At 37.2% G+C, this 14,901-nt stretch overlaps 1 protein-coding gene across 2 annotated transcripts; it reads right to left on the reverse strand.

The window, feature by feature from the left end:
* Window positions 1–353: 353 nt before the first annotated feature.
* Window positions 354–9,470, reverse strand: CLEC12B (C-type lectin domain family 12 member B; the record flags this gene model as incomplete). 2 transcript variants are annotated; one of them, XM_079775697.1, is made up of 6 exons in its annotated part: window positions 354–417; window positions 4,175–4,290; window positions 4,490–4,644; window positions 5,157–5,378; window positions 7,450–7,539; window positions 9,380–9,470. In XM_079775697.1, 6 exons carry the CDS (start codon window positions 9,468–9,470, stop codon window positions 354–356), a joined length of 738 nt encoding a protein of 245 aa, XP_079631823.1. The 2 variants fall into 2 exon arrangements, with proteins under 2 accessions (XP_079631823.1, XP_079631822.1); XM_079775696.1 differs by having other exon boundaries at window positions 354–504.
* Window positions 9,471–14,901: the final 5,431 nt, after the last annotated feature.

Below are 14,901 nucleotides of genomic sequence, written 5' to 3' on the forward strand. Positions count from 1 at the left end.
TCTGACTGTTCAATCCTCACATAGCACCCAGTGCACTTGTGGATATGTAACAACAGAGCTAGAAAAGAGTCCTTTATTTGAGAAAGGAAAGTCAGTAAAATGATTTTGTGACAGAACTACAGGGCCTTAGAACAGCTAATCCCCCTAGGACTCCAGCAATAACCAGAACATCAGATCAGAAGGCATCAGACAATGATGTGGAGAATTTTCTGTAAAGCAAGTTTATTTGCCTGATAGATTCAATACACAGTCACGTTTTAATATGTTTTTTGTTCGGGTAGGGTAGCTGTCTCCTTCCTCACATGAACTTAACCACAAGTCCCTTACTTTTCGGTGAATTTGGAAGAAGCCTATTAATCTAAGTCTTCAATCTTCACTAATGCAGCTGTCTTCTCACAAATCCAAGAAATCTCAGCACTGCAGCGGGAAGTATAAGTATTTCCTTCTTGAAAATAGGCACATCCTTGGGATCCATTGATCTGGGCATATTCTCTAGTATTAAATCTGAAAATTAATCAATTCAAAATTAATTATATATTTTTAAAAGTTAAGTTATACATCAAATATTTTAAATTTGATCACAGTTCAATGTTCTCCATTACTAAATATCATATATCTGAATGTTGAGAGACTTAGGCTTCCACAACACAACAAGATCCCTGAAGCTGGCAGACGTGAGTTCTTTATTTCAAGTTAATTATAATAACATGTGGAATTGTTTAAGAAGGATGCTTAAATTCTGAGAATTTGTATTCCCCCCATTAAAATGGTAGAAACTACCCAATCTATATATATAAAAGGCTAAGCGAGTGCACTGACCACCAGGGGCAGATGCTCAACACAGGAGCTGCTGAGCAACAGCAGCTTTGCAGAGTGCCCTCTTGCACTCCAGGACACCTTGGGGGAAGTTGGACTGCTGGTTTCTGCCTGATCCCTACAGGCCAGGCCGAGGGACCCCACCTGCCTGAGGGACCCTGCTAACTCTGCAGACCTTGCCCAGTCCCGCCCCACCAGCCACCTTCTAATTAATTTCCTTTCAATGTGCACGAATCTGTGCACCAGGCCTCTAGTGCAGATTACATTAGAAGTACCAGATTTTCTTTAGTTTGGAACTTGATGAAGAAAAACAAACAAATTAATCACTTTCTGTCTATAAAGTTGTTACATTTTACTATGCACAAGTATCATTTATATATATATATATATATATATATATATATATATATATATATATATGGTGAAAAGAGAACAAGACAAAGTTAAGAGAGAAATGAATGTGGCCCTAGTATCAGTCCCTAGTTCCTCTGTCAAGGAATTGGTGATAACTTAAATAATGTCATTAGAAAATTATACTCATCTGATTTAAATTTTCTGTGTGCACCAATTCTGCCCCCCTCCCCCCACCTGCCAAATGATCTGCCTTATACTGCAATGTTCTTTTCTTGCTTCAGGGCTGAATTTACTAAATCTTATTCATAGTATGTGAGTTTGCTCAAACTGGCCTTTCCTCAGTAGGAAATGGCCATGTGATCCTGAAGTTCAATGTTACCATGCTGGGTGTGCCGCACTGGTTTATCGAACAGCTCAGTCTCAGGGAACCAGTGTTCCCAGGCTCTGAAACTTGCTGTGGGGGCCCCCCTCTTCCATACTTCAATTAAGTGTAAGTGGGGAGGGGGCCAGGAAAGATTAAAACTCTTTCGGGAAGAGGAACATATCTTCTTAAATTCCAAAATGGAAACAACTGAACTTGCATGGTGTCATGGTATACCTGTGTAACCTCAGTCTAGCATCGTCAGTCTCTCAGATTAATTTGTAATCATTTCATGCCCAATATTGCTCCATTGGCAGAGCAACTGTCATTTTTTGGTGTGTTTATTACTTTGCATGTGCTTTTTCCCATTATTACCTGTGTGAACCCAGATTAGTCAATTTAATGTAAGTAGTGGTGATTAGAGGGTGGGAAGATTTGTGTTGAGTAGAAAAGTCCAGGACAAAAATTGGGGAAATGAATGAAGATAAAGTGTAACCAGGGAGAAAAGTATAAACATATTGTTTGTTATTAATGGAAGTCCATGAGTCACAACTGAAGCACAGTATCTTTGACAGAAAATGGACAATTATAATTCAATTTAAGGAAACTTTGACAACATGCATTATTAAAGAGTGAAATAGGAGTTGAATAGATTAATAATTTTATAAGGGGAGGGAGATGAAAAAACCTGCTATGCCCAGAAAGATGCCACTACTTTTAAGTTTCATATAATATACAAATGCCATATGTTATATTAAAAATACAAATATGATTATATCATTTGAATATAGTTGTGATGAGAGGTGTTCCTCAAAATATTTGGTTTTGTAGTCAGTTCGCTAAAAGAATTTTGTAAAACTATGTGCCCCTTGACATATTTTTAACTTGACTTATTTTTTCATATCTTTTAATAGTTCCCCAAAATCCTTTTTTTTCAAAATACTATGTAGTGTATAAATACTTTAAATATTTTTATCAAAACCATAAAGTGGCTCATGTTAATTCATGAAAAACATTTGCTATATAATTTAATTGCAAGTTCCCATAATAAAATTAATTGTTAAACTAATCAACCAATGTAGACTTGCTTTTTGTTAGAAAATAGCTAACAATTGTTAAATTTAAATGTGTGTTAATGTATGTTCTTATAGAAAATACTAGAGGCCCAGTACACGAAATTTGTGCATGGGGGGGGTGGTCCCTCAGCCTGGCCTGTACCCTCTCCAATCTGGGACCCCTTGGGGGATGTCCGACTGCTGGTTTAGGTCCGATCCCGCAGGACATCCATCTCACAATCCGGGACTGCTGGCTCTTACCCGCTCACTTGCCTGCCTGATCACCTCTAACTGCCTCTGCCTGCCTGCCTGATCGCCCCTAACCTCCTCTGCCTGCTGGCCTGATTGCCCCCTAACTGCTCCTCTGCAGGCCTGGTCACCCCAACTGCCCTCCCCTGCTGGCCTGACCGCCCCCTAACTGCTTGCTCTCCCACGCCAGCCTGATCACACCCCTAACTGCTTGTTCCCCCATGCTGACCTGATCATGCCCCTAACTGCTTGCTCCCCTGTGCTGGCCTGATCTCGCCCCTAACTGCTTGCTCCCCTGCCAGCCTGATTGCCCCTAACCACCTCTGTCTCAGCCCCCGCCACCGTGGCTTTGTCCGGAAGGAAGTCGGATGTCCAGTCGACCCAGTCTAATTATCATATTACCCTTTTATTAGTATAGATTATCCTTCTGGATTTTAAGTACCAGAGAGCCAAGGTAGCTGAGAGGCTGAACTCATGATCACAATATTGGTCCTGATTTTGCTACTTACAAGCTGAGTGACCATGGGCAAATTATTTAATCTCTCTATGACAATTTTTTCACCTATAAAATGGGACTATAATAGTGTTTTAATCATAAGGCTAATATTTATAAAGTATTTCCAACATAGTAAGTATGATTTATGTTTGTTAAAGAAATTTAAACTAATAGATGAGAGTCAATGCCTTGACATGAGTTTGTCACACACACAAAGGAAGGTACTCCTCCTTTCAGTATTTTTTTTAATCTTCACCTCAGAATAGTTTTTCCATTGATTTTTAGAGAGAGTAGAGAAGGAAAGAGAGAGAGAGAGACATCTATGTGAGAGAGACACATTGATTGGTTGCCTCTCACATGCACCCCAACCTGGGGGCCTAAGATCAAGCCTGAAACTGAGGAAGGTGCCCATGATCAGGAATTGAATCCAAGACCTTTTGGTTGGTGGGCTGACACTCTAACCACTGAACAAAACTGGCCAGGGCATCAGTATTTGTTACTGAAGCTCTATTTTCTTTGTAGGTTGTACTCTTTCTTATATCTCGATTTATAATTCTTAAAATTAACTTTTTATTGAGGTAGATTAATTAATAACATATGTTTCAGATGTACACTATTGTAATTTGATATCTATATATACTATAGCATACTCACCACCAAAATTAAAAAATAAGCAGAGGATCTGATTAGCCATTTCTCCAAGAAAGACCTACAGAGGGCCAATAGGCAAATAAAAAGATGTTCAACATCACTAATTATTATGGAAATGAAAATCAGATCATTTTGTCAATATCCCATTTGTTAGTGTTATTAGCTTTGATTTTTTCCAAAATAGAGACTTACAAGGATGGAGAGGGGCTAGAACCATCTTCCCACAGCCAACTTCTGCCAGATGGATCCCATGATAATCCCAACCAGAAGAAAGAAGACTTGGGTAATGGTTGTGACTTCAGAAAATGCTGAAAAAGAGAAAAGGAAAAATCTTACATGAGAACCACATTTCCAGTTGCAGAAGTAAGATAGATGGGAATATACATTAAAACCACTTATTAATTCTCCTTCAAAATGTACTGAATTCCTACTGTGTGGATCAGAAATTCTATTTATTTGCTTTACATTACATGGGCAATTTCTGTAACCAGGAAAGGAGATTCTGACCTTTTCTTCTAAGCTGTCTATCTTCACCAAGGTGGAGTTCTTGTCCTTGCAGTTTTTTCTACTGTTACTCCAAGTTTTCTCTTCATTTGTTGCAAAATAATAGCAGCTGTTTTGGTGCCATTGCCACATCTTAGGACAAGGATTGCATTTGTGGTCTGAAAAAAAAATTATATCTAAAGGTACAAACTAAACAACTCTGGAGTGATTGGGGAAGGTTTTGGAAACTAAGCTACTTAATTTGATAATAGGGTTTGAGACCCAGCACCCTAAAAACATACTGTTGTCAGAGCCTTTGAAAATGAAATCACCCCAATTATGGGTTGGGGCAATGGTGATTAAAATTATCTTTGCAGGGCTCAGTCTTCTGGCCTTAGAAAGATCACTTCCACTTTTAACTTCTTATAACACCAGGATCCCTAAAAATAGATCATAAAGTGAGGGGCTGAAGTATCCAAATTGATATAAGTCCACAATGCTTCCCCAAATTTGCCTCTGTTTCAAAAATATTAAATACTTTTATATCTTCCCTTGTCTTCTGTAAAATCAATGTGACATCATTAGTGGTCTTTGGACAGCATGACTCTCTTATACTCCCAGAGGTGATGCACATAATTAACCTAAACTGGGACAACAGATTTGATCTGAAAGGTCATCAGATCCTGATTACCTGAAGTGTGAATGACTAGCTCTTGACAGAGTTTGATGGCCATTTGTCCCTGCTTCTTCAATAGATTGGAGATCTGTGATTTGAGAAGTTCCTCCTCCTCCGTGGGAAAGTTCCTGTAGTTGCTCAGCTGCTGGGATAAGTTATCTTGCTGGTGGTGGACGGTTTTTTGAAGTTGACTCAAATTCTCTGAATCTGAGTTAATTTCATTAGAGGTCTGCAAAACTCCAAGACATAATAGTAAATAAGTTCATACAGCCTCCCATTCTCATGTTAGCCAGGGATAATTCTCTTAACACAGAAATATTTCTTACATTGTTTAAAATTTATTAGTAACTCCTAATAATGGGGGTATCTGGAAGAAGCCTTTCTATTTAAAGCTGTTTAAAGCTCATTCTTATAACTTTATTTATATTTAATTATTTTGTGCTTATATTAAAATAACAAATTGCTGATTATATAACTCTGACATTTCATCCGGGTCATTTTGCCATATGCTTGTTGGAAATTTTGTCTTTTTCTGTTTGGAGTTGGTTCACATAATTGTTTTAATAGAAACAGAATCCTTTGGAGAAATGGCTATCTCAAAGTATGGTCTGCAGACAGATTGTGTCAGAATCACTTGAGGTATTTGTTTATTTGTGTGTGTATGTTTTTTTTAAAGGCAGATTTTAATGCCATACTTGATCATTTCTGATCTTAGATCCATAAAAATATTCATTTTAATAAGCACTTTAGATTATTCACCAGCAGAATAAATTTAAGAACAATTGCACTCTAAGCACTGCACTTTAATTGAGAAAAACTCTTCCTTCTATGGAGAACCAATGAATACATATTACATCTTCTTTTTTATTTTCTTATTTTATTTTTTAAAATATATTTTTATTGATTTCAGAAAGGAAGGGAGAGGGAGAGAGAGATAGAAACATCAATGATGAGAGAGAATCATTGACTGGCTGCCTCTTACACTGCCCACCCCCCACCCCCACTGGGGATTGAGCCTGCAACCCCAACCTGGGGGAACATCTATAATAATGTTAATAATTTAAAAATAAAACATACATCATTGTAGAAGACTGACTACTAAGCTTCATAATGATTGGCTGCTGAATAGTTGTTACTACTGCTAGAACATAATACTTGTTTTCAAAAGAGCAAGTTACATCATTAGCTTCTATTTGTATGTTCAAATAGGTATGTCTGAATCCTAATTATCCATGAGATTTTACACACATAAAAAAAAAATGAAAGTATCAGAGGAAATGTTGGTATCATTTAGCAAATAAATGTTCTTGATTGCAAATCCCCTGAAATTGAATACTGTGCTCACTCACTACTCTACTCTGTACATCACATACTTAACATCCTACAAAGTGTGTATTCTCAGGATATTTTTGTACTTGTTAGTTTAGGATTCCCTACCCTGAATAGCCCTTACTGTCCAAATTATGGGTCAGACTAAAAAGAATACTCTTTTCACTACTGTGCTTGGAAGTGGAGCTTCCATTGTTGGAGGTGGTTCAACTTTCTATTTTCTTGATTTTTTAAAATATATTTGTATTGATTTCAGAGAAGAAGAGAGAGGGAGGGGGAGATAGAAACATCAATAATGAGAGAGAACCATTGATCAACAGGCTCCTGCACGCCCCACACTGGGGATCAACCTGGGTATGTGCCCTGACCCGGAATCCAACCGTGACTTCCTGGTTCATAGGTCAACACTCAATCACTGAGGCACGCCTGCCCGGCTGGTTCAACTTTCTATCTATTGGCTAAGGAATATCAGGCAACTCTTCCTCCTTGTTTGTATATCTTTTTCATTTATAGTAGTCAGGCTGTTTCTGCTGCTTAGACGTTTCTCTACTCTAGAAAGGTCTTATATGAGCAGATTAAGTCAGTCTTGTACAAAGTCTTAGAGGTAAATAAAATAGTATGCTTTTCCTTGAACCCACCTTCCTTGGCTTTCTGTTTCTCACCATTGGAATCATAAGTGGATGTGTGCCTATGCAGAAAAGAGACTCCTTATTCCAACCAATAACTGGAAAAATAAAAGTTGGCTTCATAGTCCAGTCTAGGTTATCGAGAGAAAGCAATGGACTTAAGGAAAAATCCTCATAATAATATTTTCCTAGTTGGTTTACCTTGGAGACAGGGGGAATGAGAGAGATAGAAAGTAGCAGAAAGTATTAGGATATTTAGGATGTAGCACTTACCATATACCAAACCTGAATTCATATAGTTTACAATTGTGTTTCCTAATCATCTTCCTTGGGTTTGATACAAGTATACTTACACATAATCCCCAAGGTCACAAGCCCAACCAGCAGCAACAGACAAAGGGTCAGCAGACTCAGGGCTGCCCAACGCCATGTGTGGGATAGACCTGGAAACAATGAAGAAAGCCAACAGAGGAATGAACAAGCAGAACTCCCTTGTAGGAGTTGCATGCGGCTGTTTATTTTTCCCACCGAGGAAGCTTCCTAAGCTTCTTCAATGCCCCTTTCTAGAAAACACCTAAAACAATGTGCTGTGAGGGCCCCACCACCAGTGCTCTTCCCTTATTCTTCCTTTCTTTCTTTTCCCTTCTCCTTTCCTTTATGAGTGTCTTCTAAGCGTTAGGTTTTTGTTTTCATTACGCACCTTTCTTCTACAAGTTTATTGAATTCATGAATAAGATGTTGTAGAAAGTGGTTTTCTGGATGACCCTAACAATAGAAGAGATCCCAAGTTTTTAAAATTACAAACCTCCACAACACAAGTGTTATTATGGGTTTTATTTTTATCTATTACCCATTTTATTTATCACCTATTAGATAATGAATGGATACTGAATAAAAAAAGGAACGAATGTACAATCTAACTTCAAAACCACAGAAAAAACCAGGAAGCCAGTGAATAATACTTCAAAATTTGACATTCCATATACAAGGTGGGGCAAAAATAGGCTTAAAATAGTTTGTATGGAAAATAATACAATAATAAAGAATAATATAGGAATAAACTTTGTGTTTCATGTACTCACAACTGTAAACCTGCTTTTGCCCCATCCTGTATATATCACAAATGGTTCTCTTACATCACTTTCCTATTCCTCAATTCAGGATCTAATGGCATCTAGCCCAATATTTGAGAATGATTAATGTAACTTCCAGGTGCACTATTACATATAATATATCCACTACTCCCTCTTTCTCAAAGATTAGAATTAAACTTTTCTAAAAAATATAACTATCTTTATTAGACAAATGCAAAGTCTATTCCCATCTTCTTTTTTTTATATCACCCCCTCTCAAACCACACACACACACACACACACACACACACACACACACACACACACACACTTAAATTAAAAAAAATAACTCTAAAGAAAAGAACATAGTTTATATATTTTAGATGATGATTCAGGACAACAACCTGAACTGTCGATGGCTTTTTGAAAGTGAGGGATGTAGTCTGATACATTAAATTGGATTCTTGACCACAAAGACCATTCTTTCTTTCTTTCAGTTGGATATAAGGGGATGAGAGAAAGGCTAGGACTGCGTCTGAACTCCACCACATGAACTTGGTTAAATCATTTAATTGCTTTTAGCCTCAGTTTTCTCAACACATTGTCAAAAGTACTAATATTACTTCATTTACTTAACAACTATATTTTAATAAAGATGTGATGCACAGCAAGTAATATACTTTTAAAAATACTGTTGTTATATATTCAACACTACTAATTATTCTGGGAATTTCAATTTCTTATTTTTTTTAAATACTATAAAACCGAAACTATCATCTATTTCTGACTCACCCATTCTCCAATTATCCTGTTCAGTTTTTTATACCTTTGAAAAGAAAAATTTCCTCTGCCTTCTATGTTTTAGAAGCTTCCAATCTGCCTTCTAAAAGATTCCTCTGGCATCTCTCGCAGGGACTACATTTATAAGAGTACTACATTTATTAAAAAACAACCTTTTAGTCCTCAATCTCTGGCATGTCTAATCAACATTTTTACTATTACACATGGCTTCATGAAACATAATGATAACACACCATTTTTTCCTCAGTATTCGGAACACTTTTTCTACTAATATATTCCACAACTTTGTCTCTATTTCAAAGCTTTCACGGCACCCTTCTCTTTAGCATAGGTATCAAAGTCAGCACCTCAAAGCATTGAACACCTGTCCATCCCCCAAGGTCAAGTCTCACTTTCCCTGAATCCTTACCTTTTTTCCTTAGGTTATTTCTATTCTGGTTATTTCCTGCTCCAACAGAATCCTGAAATGAAAGTGTTGCATAGGTCACTTCTTCAGACATTGTAGGAGAAAGCACTACTGTAAATTGTGTAATTAATGTTTCAGTGTCTTCAGGCCTGAAACAAGATGTTCTTTCCAAGGCTTGGAGCTTTTATACAGACACTCAACTGGCTCAAGACACATCCCACTGCAATCTATGTAAGGACAGAATGATACTCTGTTCTTCTGCAGAGAATGTGAGTGAAGTCAAATAGTCTCCTTAGAAATCAGTATAGTGTAGATTCCAAACTGCTCTTTCATTATTGTTTCATACTATGAAGCAAAGAAGTGGTGCTTGGAATCAGTGCAGGAGTGGTGGTTTTATGCAGGAAATCCTATGATCCTCAAGGTTTCAATAAAGGGTCAGGTTGTCCTCTTTACATGCGTTAAAGGTAAGGTAAGCTAATTCTGCATGGACATATTGGATGTGGTTTATACTCACCTATATTAGATATCAAGCAGAAACACATACTAAAACAGTAAGGAGTGTGTAGTCACATGTACTGAGATCTGTGTAGTTAAATACCAACCACACTTGGCTGATGTTTTAAGAAATTCAAGTGTGTGTGTGTGTGTGTGTGTGTGTGTGTGTGTGTGTGTGTGTGAAAGGGAGGGAGAGACGAGAGAGAGAAAGAGAGAGAGAGAGAGAGAGAGAGAGAGAGAGAGAGAGAGAGAGAAAGAGAGAGAGAGAGAGAGAGAGAGAGAGAGAGAGAGAGAGATGGCAATGGGGCATGGAGAAGAAATGGATAGCTATTAAAAATGATGTGAATGGAGTTCCCTTCTGGCATGGCTAACTTCCTATGGAATAATCTTCCTGCAAAAAGCAACTAATATTCAGAAGAAGATTATCTTGAAAAAATAAAAACAATCAAAAGAGAATTTTCTCTGTTTCACTGACCAAATATACAAAAACATTTACCTCTGTATGCATGGTAATATAATTTTCAACCATCTTCCATGTTAAATTTTACAAACTCTTATCTATGTTCAATTCCATCTATACATTGATATCCATTCCATCTACCTACTCAAAGATTTTCAACTTATAATTTTCTGTCTCTGGGATCATTATTTTTTTCTGCTGGTTGACTCAACTTACAAATATGAGATATCTTCTATTTTAAAAATAAGCAGAAAATCTCTTGTTCATCCCCCTCACACGCTCTACACATTATCACCTCATTTCTCTAATTCTCTTAACAATTAAAGTGTTCAAAAGCTGTCTATTCCTGCTGTTTCTTCCTATTTTTCTTAAACCCACACTAATTAGTCTTTTCCCTTCACTTTATATAAAAATGCTTTTTTCCAAGTCACCATTAATCTCCACAGTAACACATCCAAAGGCTATTTCTGAGGATTCATCTTAGCCTACAAGCAGCATTCAACATAACTGATTTTTAAAATTCATCTTCAAAAATATTTACAAGAAGGGATGAAGAAAAGTAAAAATTAAATTTGGAGGCATCAAAGACATAGAGAAAAGCAAAAAGAAAAAAAAACTGGCCACAAGGAGGAGCCAGAGGATGAGTATAGAATGGAATTTATTTTGGAATGTATATTCATCCAATAAGGATAGTACAATATCCTGATTAAAATAAAGGACTATGAAGGCAGACTGATTGATTCATTCAAATCCTAGATCAACAGGATTTCATAACAGGAAATCTTAGCTTTTTCAAAATTAAAAAATAAACAGTATTTAATTTGTGTAGGAGGTTAGTAAGTAAAAGTTGAACCAACACTTTTAATGCAGAAAACTGAAAGGGAATAGGATATCATCAATAAATGCACTGAAGGATTAGCTTAAAGGCTATACACATTTAAAAGTCCATTAAAAGATATCACCAACTGTAAAATGCTCAGTTTCTTTATATTTTTCAGTGTAGAGACACTGTTAGAGCATTCATAGTAGTCAACATTATTTCCTTTTTGTACACACTACTAACCATCATTATATATTGATCAGTCTTATCCACAATGTTATGTATTCCACTAATTTCCTTTCTTATTGCATCTACAACTTGTCATTGTGATCCTATTTTCTTGTACTCACTCTCCAGCTAGCAGCATAGATAATGAAGTCTGGACTAAATTTAAAATACATCACACTAAAAAAAATAAAAATAAAATAAATAAAATAAAAAATAAAATACATCACACTGTAGAGGAAAGAATGTGGAGGTAGATGGTACTACTTTTTATAAGAAGTGTAAAAATAGAAAAGTCCCAAGATTCCTTAAAGTTCTCTTTTTACATGTAGAGTGAAAATGCCCATCGTACATGTATGTATGTATGCATGTAAGTATACATACATACATTAATTCATTAATTCATTCATTCATTCTTTCATTCATCATATCTATTGGATGATTGCTGTATGTCAGTCACTATTTTAGAGTCATGGAATACACTCTCGAGGGGATAATTACAAAAATTTAAATATCTAGGGAGACTCTGTGTGTCAGAAAGGAGTGAAGCTTTTCTGTAGGGACAAGAATGTGGGCTGGTGTGTGGTGTGATGAGGGAAGTTGTTCTAAATTCTGAAAAATAAAAATTAGGTAGCAAAAATCTAAGATTTTATGCTCCATAAGGACTATTACCATGACTTTGTCCATGAATATTCACCAATGTCAGTGTTTGAAACAAAATGAACATCACTTAAATATTTGCTTTAAACTAAAAGAGATAATTTATGTAATAGTGCCTCTTAATCTCTAAAATATTAAACAAATAAAGGTTTTTATTCCAAATTCAAACTCATAAGGCTGTTTGGACTAAAGAACTATTTTTTCAGGATGGTGTTTTTTTCCCAGTTTCCTGAGCTATGAAAAAAGGGAATAATAAAATATGGCAATAACATGCCTTGTAGTGTGATTAAGAGATATCTAGCAAAGCCCCTGGATTTTGGAAAAGGGGAGGGGAAGTTATTATATCTACTTGCTTTTTCTGCAGTTCTCTGATTAACTGTTGCTGAGTAACTCAGCTTGTATTTATAGGATATGTATAGCAAGAAAGCAGAATTAAGACTAAATGTTATCAGGAGTTCCTTTGACCCTGAGAGTCTCTATACTCAACTAGCGTATACTTAACACTGCAAAGCCATGCTTGGGGAATAAAAATAAAGGCAAATATATTTTAATGAAACAAATCTAAATATAAGACCCTTAGTCTGTGGCTAGAGTAATTGAAGTTCCAAAAACAATATGAATTACAAACCAGAAGCTAAGATAAAGCAAATAAATATCCTCTGAGGCTTACTGTTACCCTAGTTCAGCTTTACCTACTTCTGGTGCTAAATGTGCAGTTTTAAGAACTCATGGGTCAAACTCAAGACCAGCACCTTCCTGGTGGTTTACAAAAGGAATAAATGGACTATTTTTATAATTAAGCCAATTAGCCAAGACCTAGAGAATATGGTAACCCTGACAAAGCAAGCTAATTGTATGCTTCATACCTTCTTAAAGTGTCTGTTAATTGAACAAGAAAATGTTTACAAGAATTATAAGTGCTTCCAAATGCCCAACCATCTTCATTTACATATTTGATTTAATTTAACTGTAAATTTTCATAAGTTACGTACATGGTTATTAAGGGAACAGAGCCATGCTTTATTGAAAAGATGTCATTTGAACCATAACCTCCACATTCTTCTTTCTGTCACTTGGGCACCATATTTTTCAGTGTTTCTGTATATTTTAGGGGGAAAAACAATACTAAAGTAAGGCAGTGTCAGAAAAAAAAGTGAAAAAGAGAGGAGATAGATGAGAAGAAAACCCCATGGCTTGGTAGGTGAGTAGATGTGGGCAATAGAAGAGAGGGAAAGTCAAACATTCTCAGACTGTGGTGGCAGATTGGGGTGATCAATGTTAGGAAGAGTGAACAGTCCACTTTGACTGAAATAAGTTACTCGAACAGAAACAGAAGTAGATAAATGGTAGAGTAATGATCTGAAATTACCCTGCTTATGATTGGGAATCACTGAATATTATAGCTGAGATAAGAAACTCAGTGACAAGTATGGGTCTGGGAATTTTAAAAATTTGATTACTTAATTTTTAGAACATTATTGAATTTGACTTTTATTTAAAGTGGGATATTTTATTAAGGATTGGGTTTTGGTGAAAATACTCAAATCATGCTAACTTTGAGTTTTTAAAATCAGCAATGCCTTTCATGCTTGTTTTGTTTATTCTTTTTACCCCTTAAAATAGTTTGAGGTGTGTATGGAAAGAAATTTTAAAATAAAAGATTATTTTATGTGAATCAACAAAGAATTCAGAGTGAAGGAGATAACAGGAAGAAAAATATATGTATACTAGAGACCCAGTGCATGAAAATTCATGCACTGGAGGGGGAGGTCCCTCAGCCCGGCCTGCCCCATTTCACAGTCCAGGAGCCCTCAGGGGTGGGAGGCGACCCAGCGATCAGGGGAAGGCGACACCCCCATCACACCTCTGCTGCTGCCACTGCTGGCAGTGCAAGCCTTGGTCAGCCCTGGTTACCTGAGCCTCGGGCGGCCCTGGGCGGCTGGGCAGCCTCCATCTGAGGCTTGCCTGCGCCTTGGGCATCAGTTGGGCAGACACCATCCAAGGCTTGCCTGTTCCTCAGGCTGGCCCTGGGCGGCTGGGGGGCTGAGGGGACTGGGGGACTCCGGAGGCAGGTGCGCAGAGTGGCTGGACCCACTTGGGGGCAGGCACGGCCATGCTGCTTGCCTGCCGCCCCAACAGGGATAAGGGGACTGGGTGCCACCATCTTGTGGCTATGGGTGCTGCCATCTTTGAGGGCGTGCCAGTCAATTAGCATATTCCCTCTTTATCAGAACAAGATGTGATAATTAGAAAATGAATAAATAAAATATCTGCCATGAGATCCTATGTAATTACTATATTGAATAATAAAGTCTAACACTATTAACTGAAGAAAGGGTAGAAATAAGATAATTAAGAAGACAAATGCCTAATAGTTTCAGAAGAAGAGTAGCTTTTCTGGCCCTGAAGTTTTAACAAAAATATGTAAGAACTACCCTAGGGACAAAGTAGATAGCACCCTCACCAATATTTTTCTAGTAAGCACAGCAGCTAGCTTTCTATGGTTGTTCTTATAAATACTTTCAATTAAGCTAAAAGGACAATTAAAAATCCATTTCATAAAGTTAAATGTGTGGGAGATCTGGATGTCATATGAAGGCAGAAGCAGCCTCACTTATCTGTATCATCAGTGTGAGCAAACAAGCAGTTTTTTTACTTTTTTATTTATTAACTAGAGGCTCAGCTCACTAAATTCATGCACAGGTACAGTCCCTAGGCCTAGCCTGCAATCAGGGCCATCTTCCCCGGCTACCCACAGCCAGCCCCACCCCACCCCCACCACCCACCTCGGTTCCCCGTTCACCATCGGGCGATCGGAGCCTGCCGGCTGGGGAAAAGGATTGAGAGGTGGTCAGTGTGCGTCAT

The sequence above is a fragment of the Cnephaeus nilssonii genome (genome assembly GCF_951640355.1).
Source record: "Cnephaeus nilssonii genome assembly, chromosome: 6".
Lineage (NCBI taxonomy): Eukaryota > Metazoa > Chordata > Mammalia > Chiroptera > Vespertilionidae > Cnephaeus > Cnephaeus nilssonii.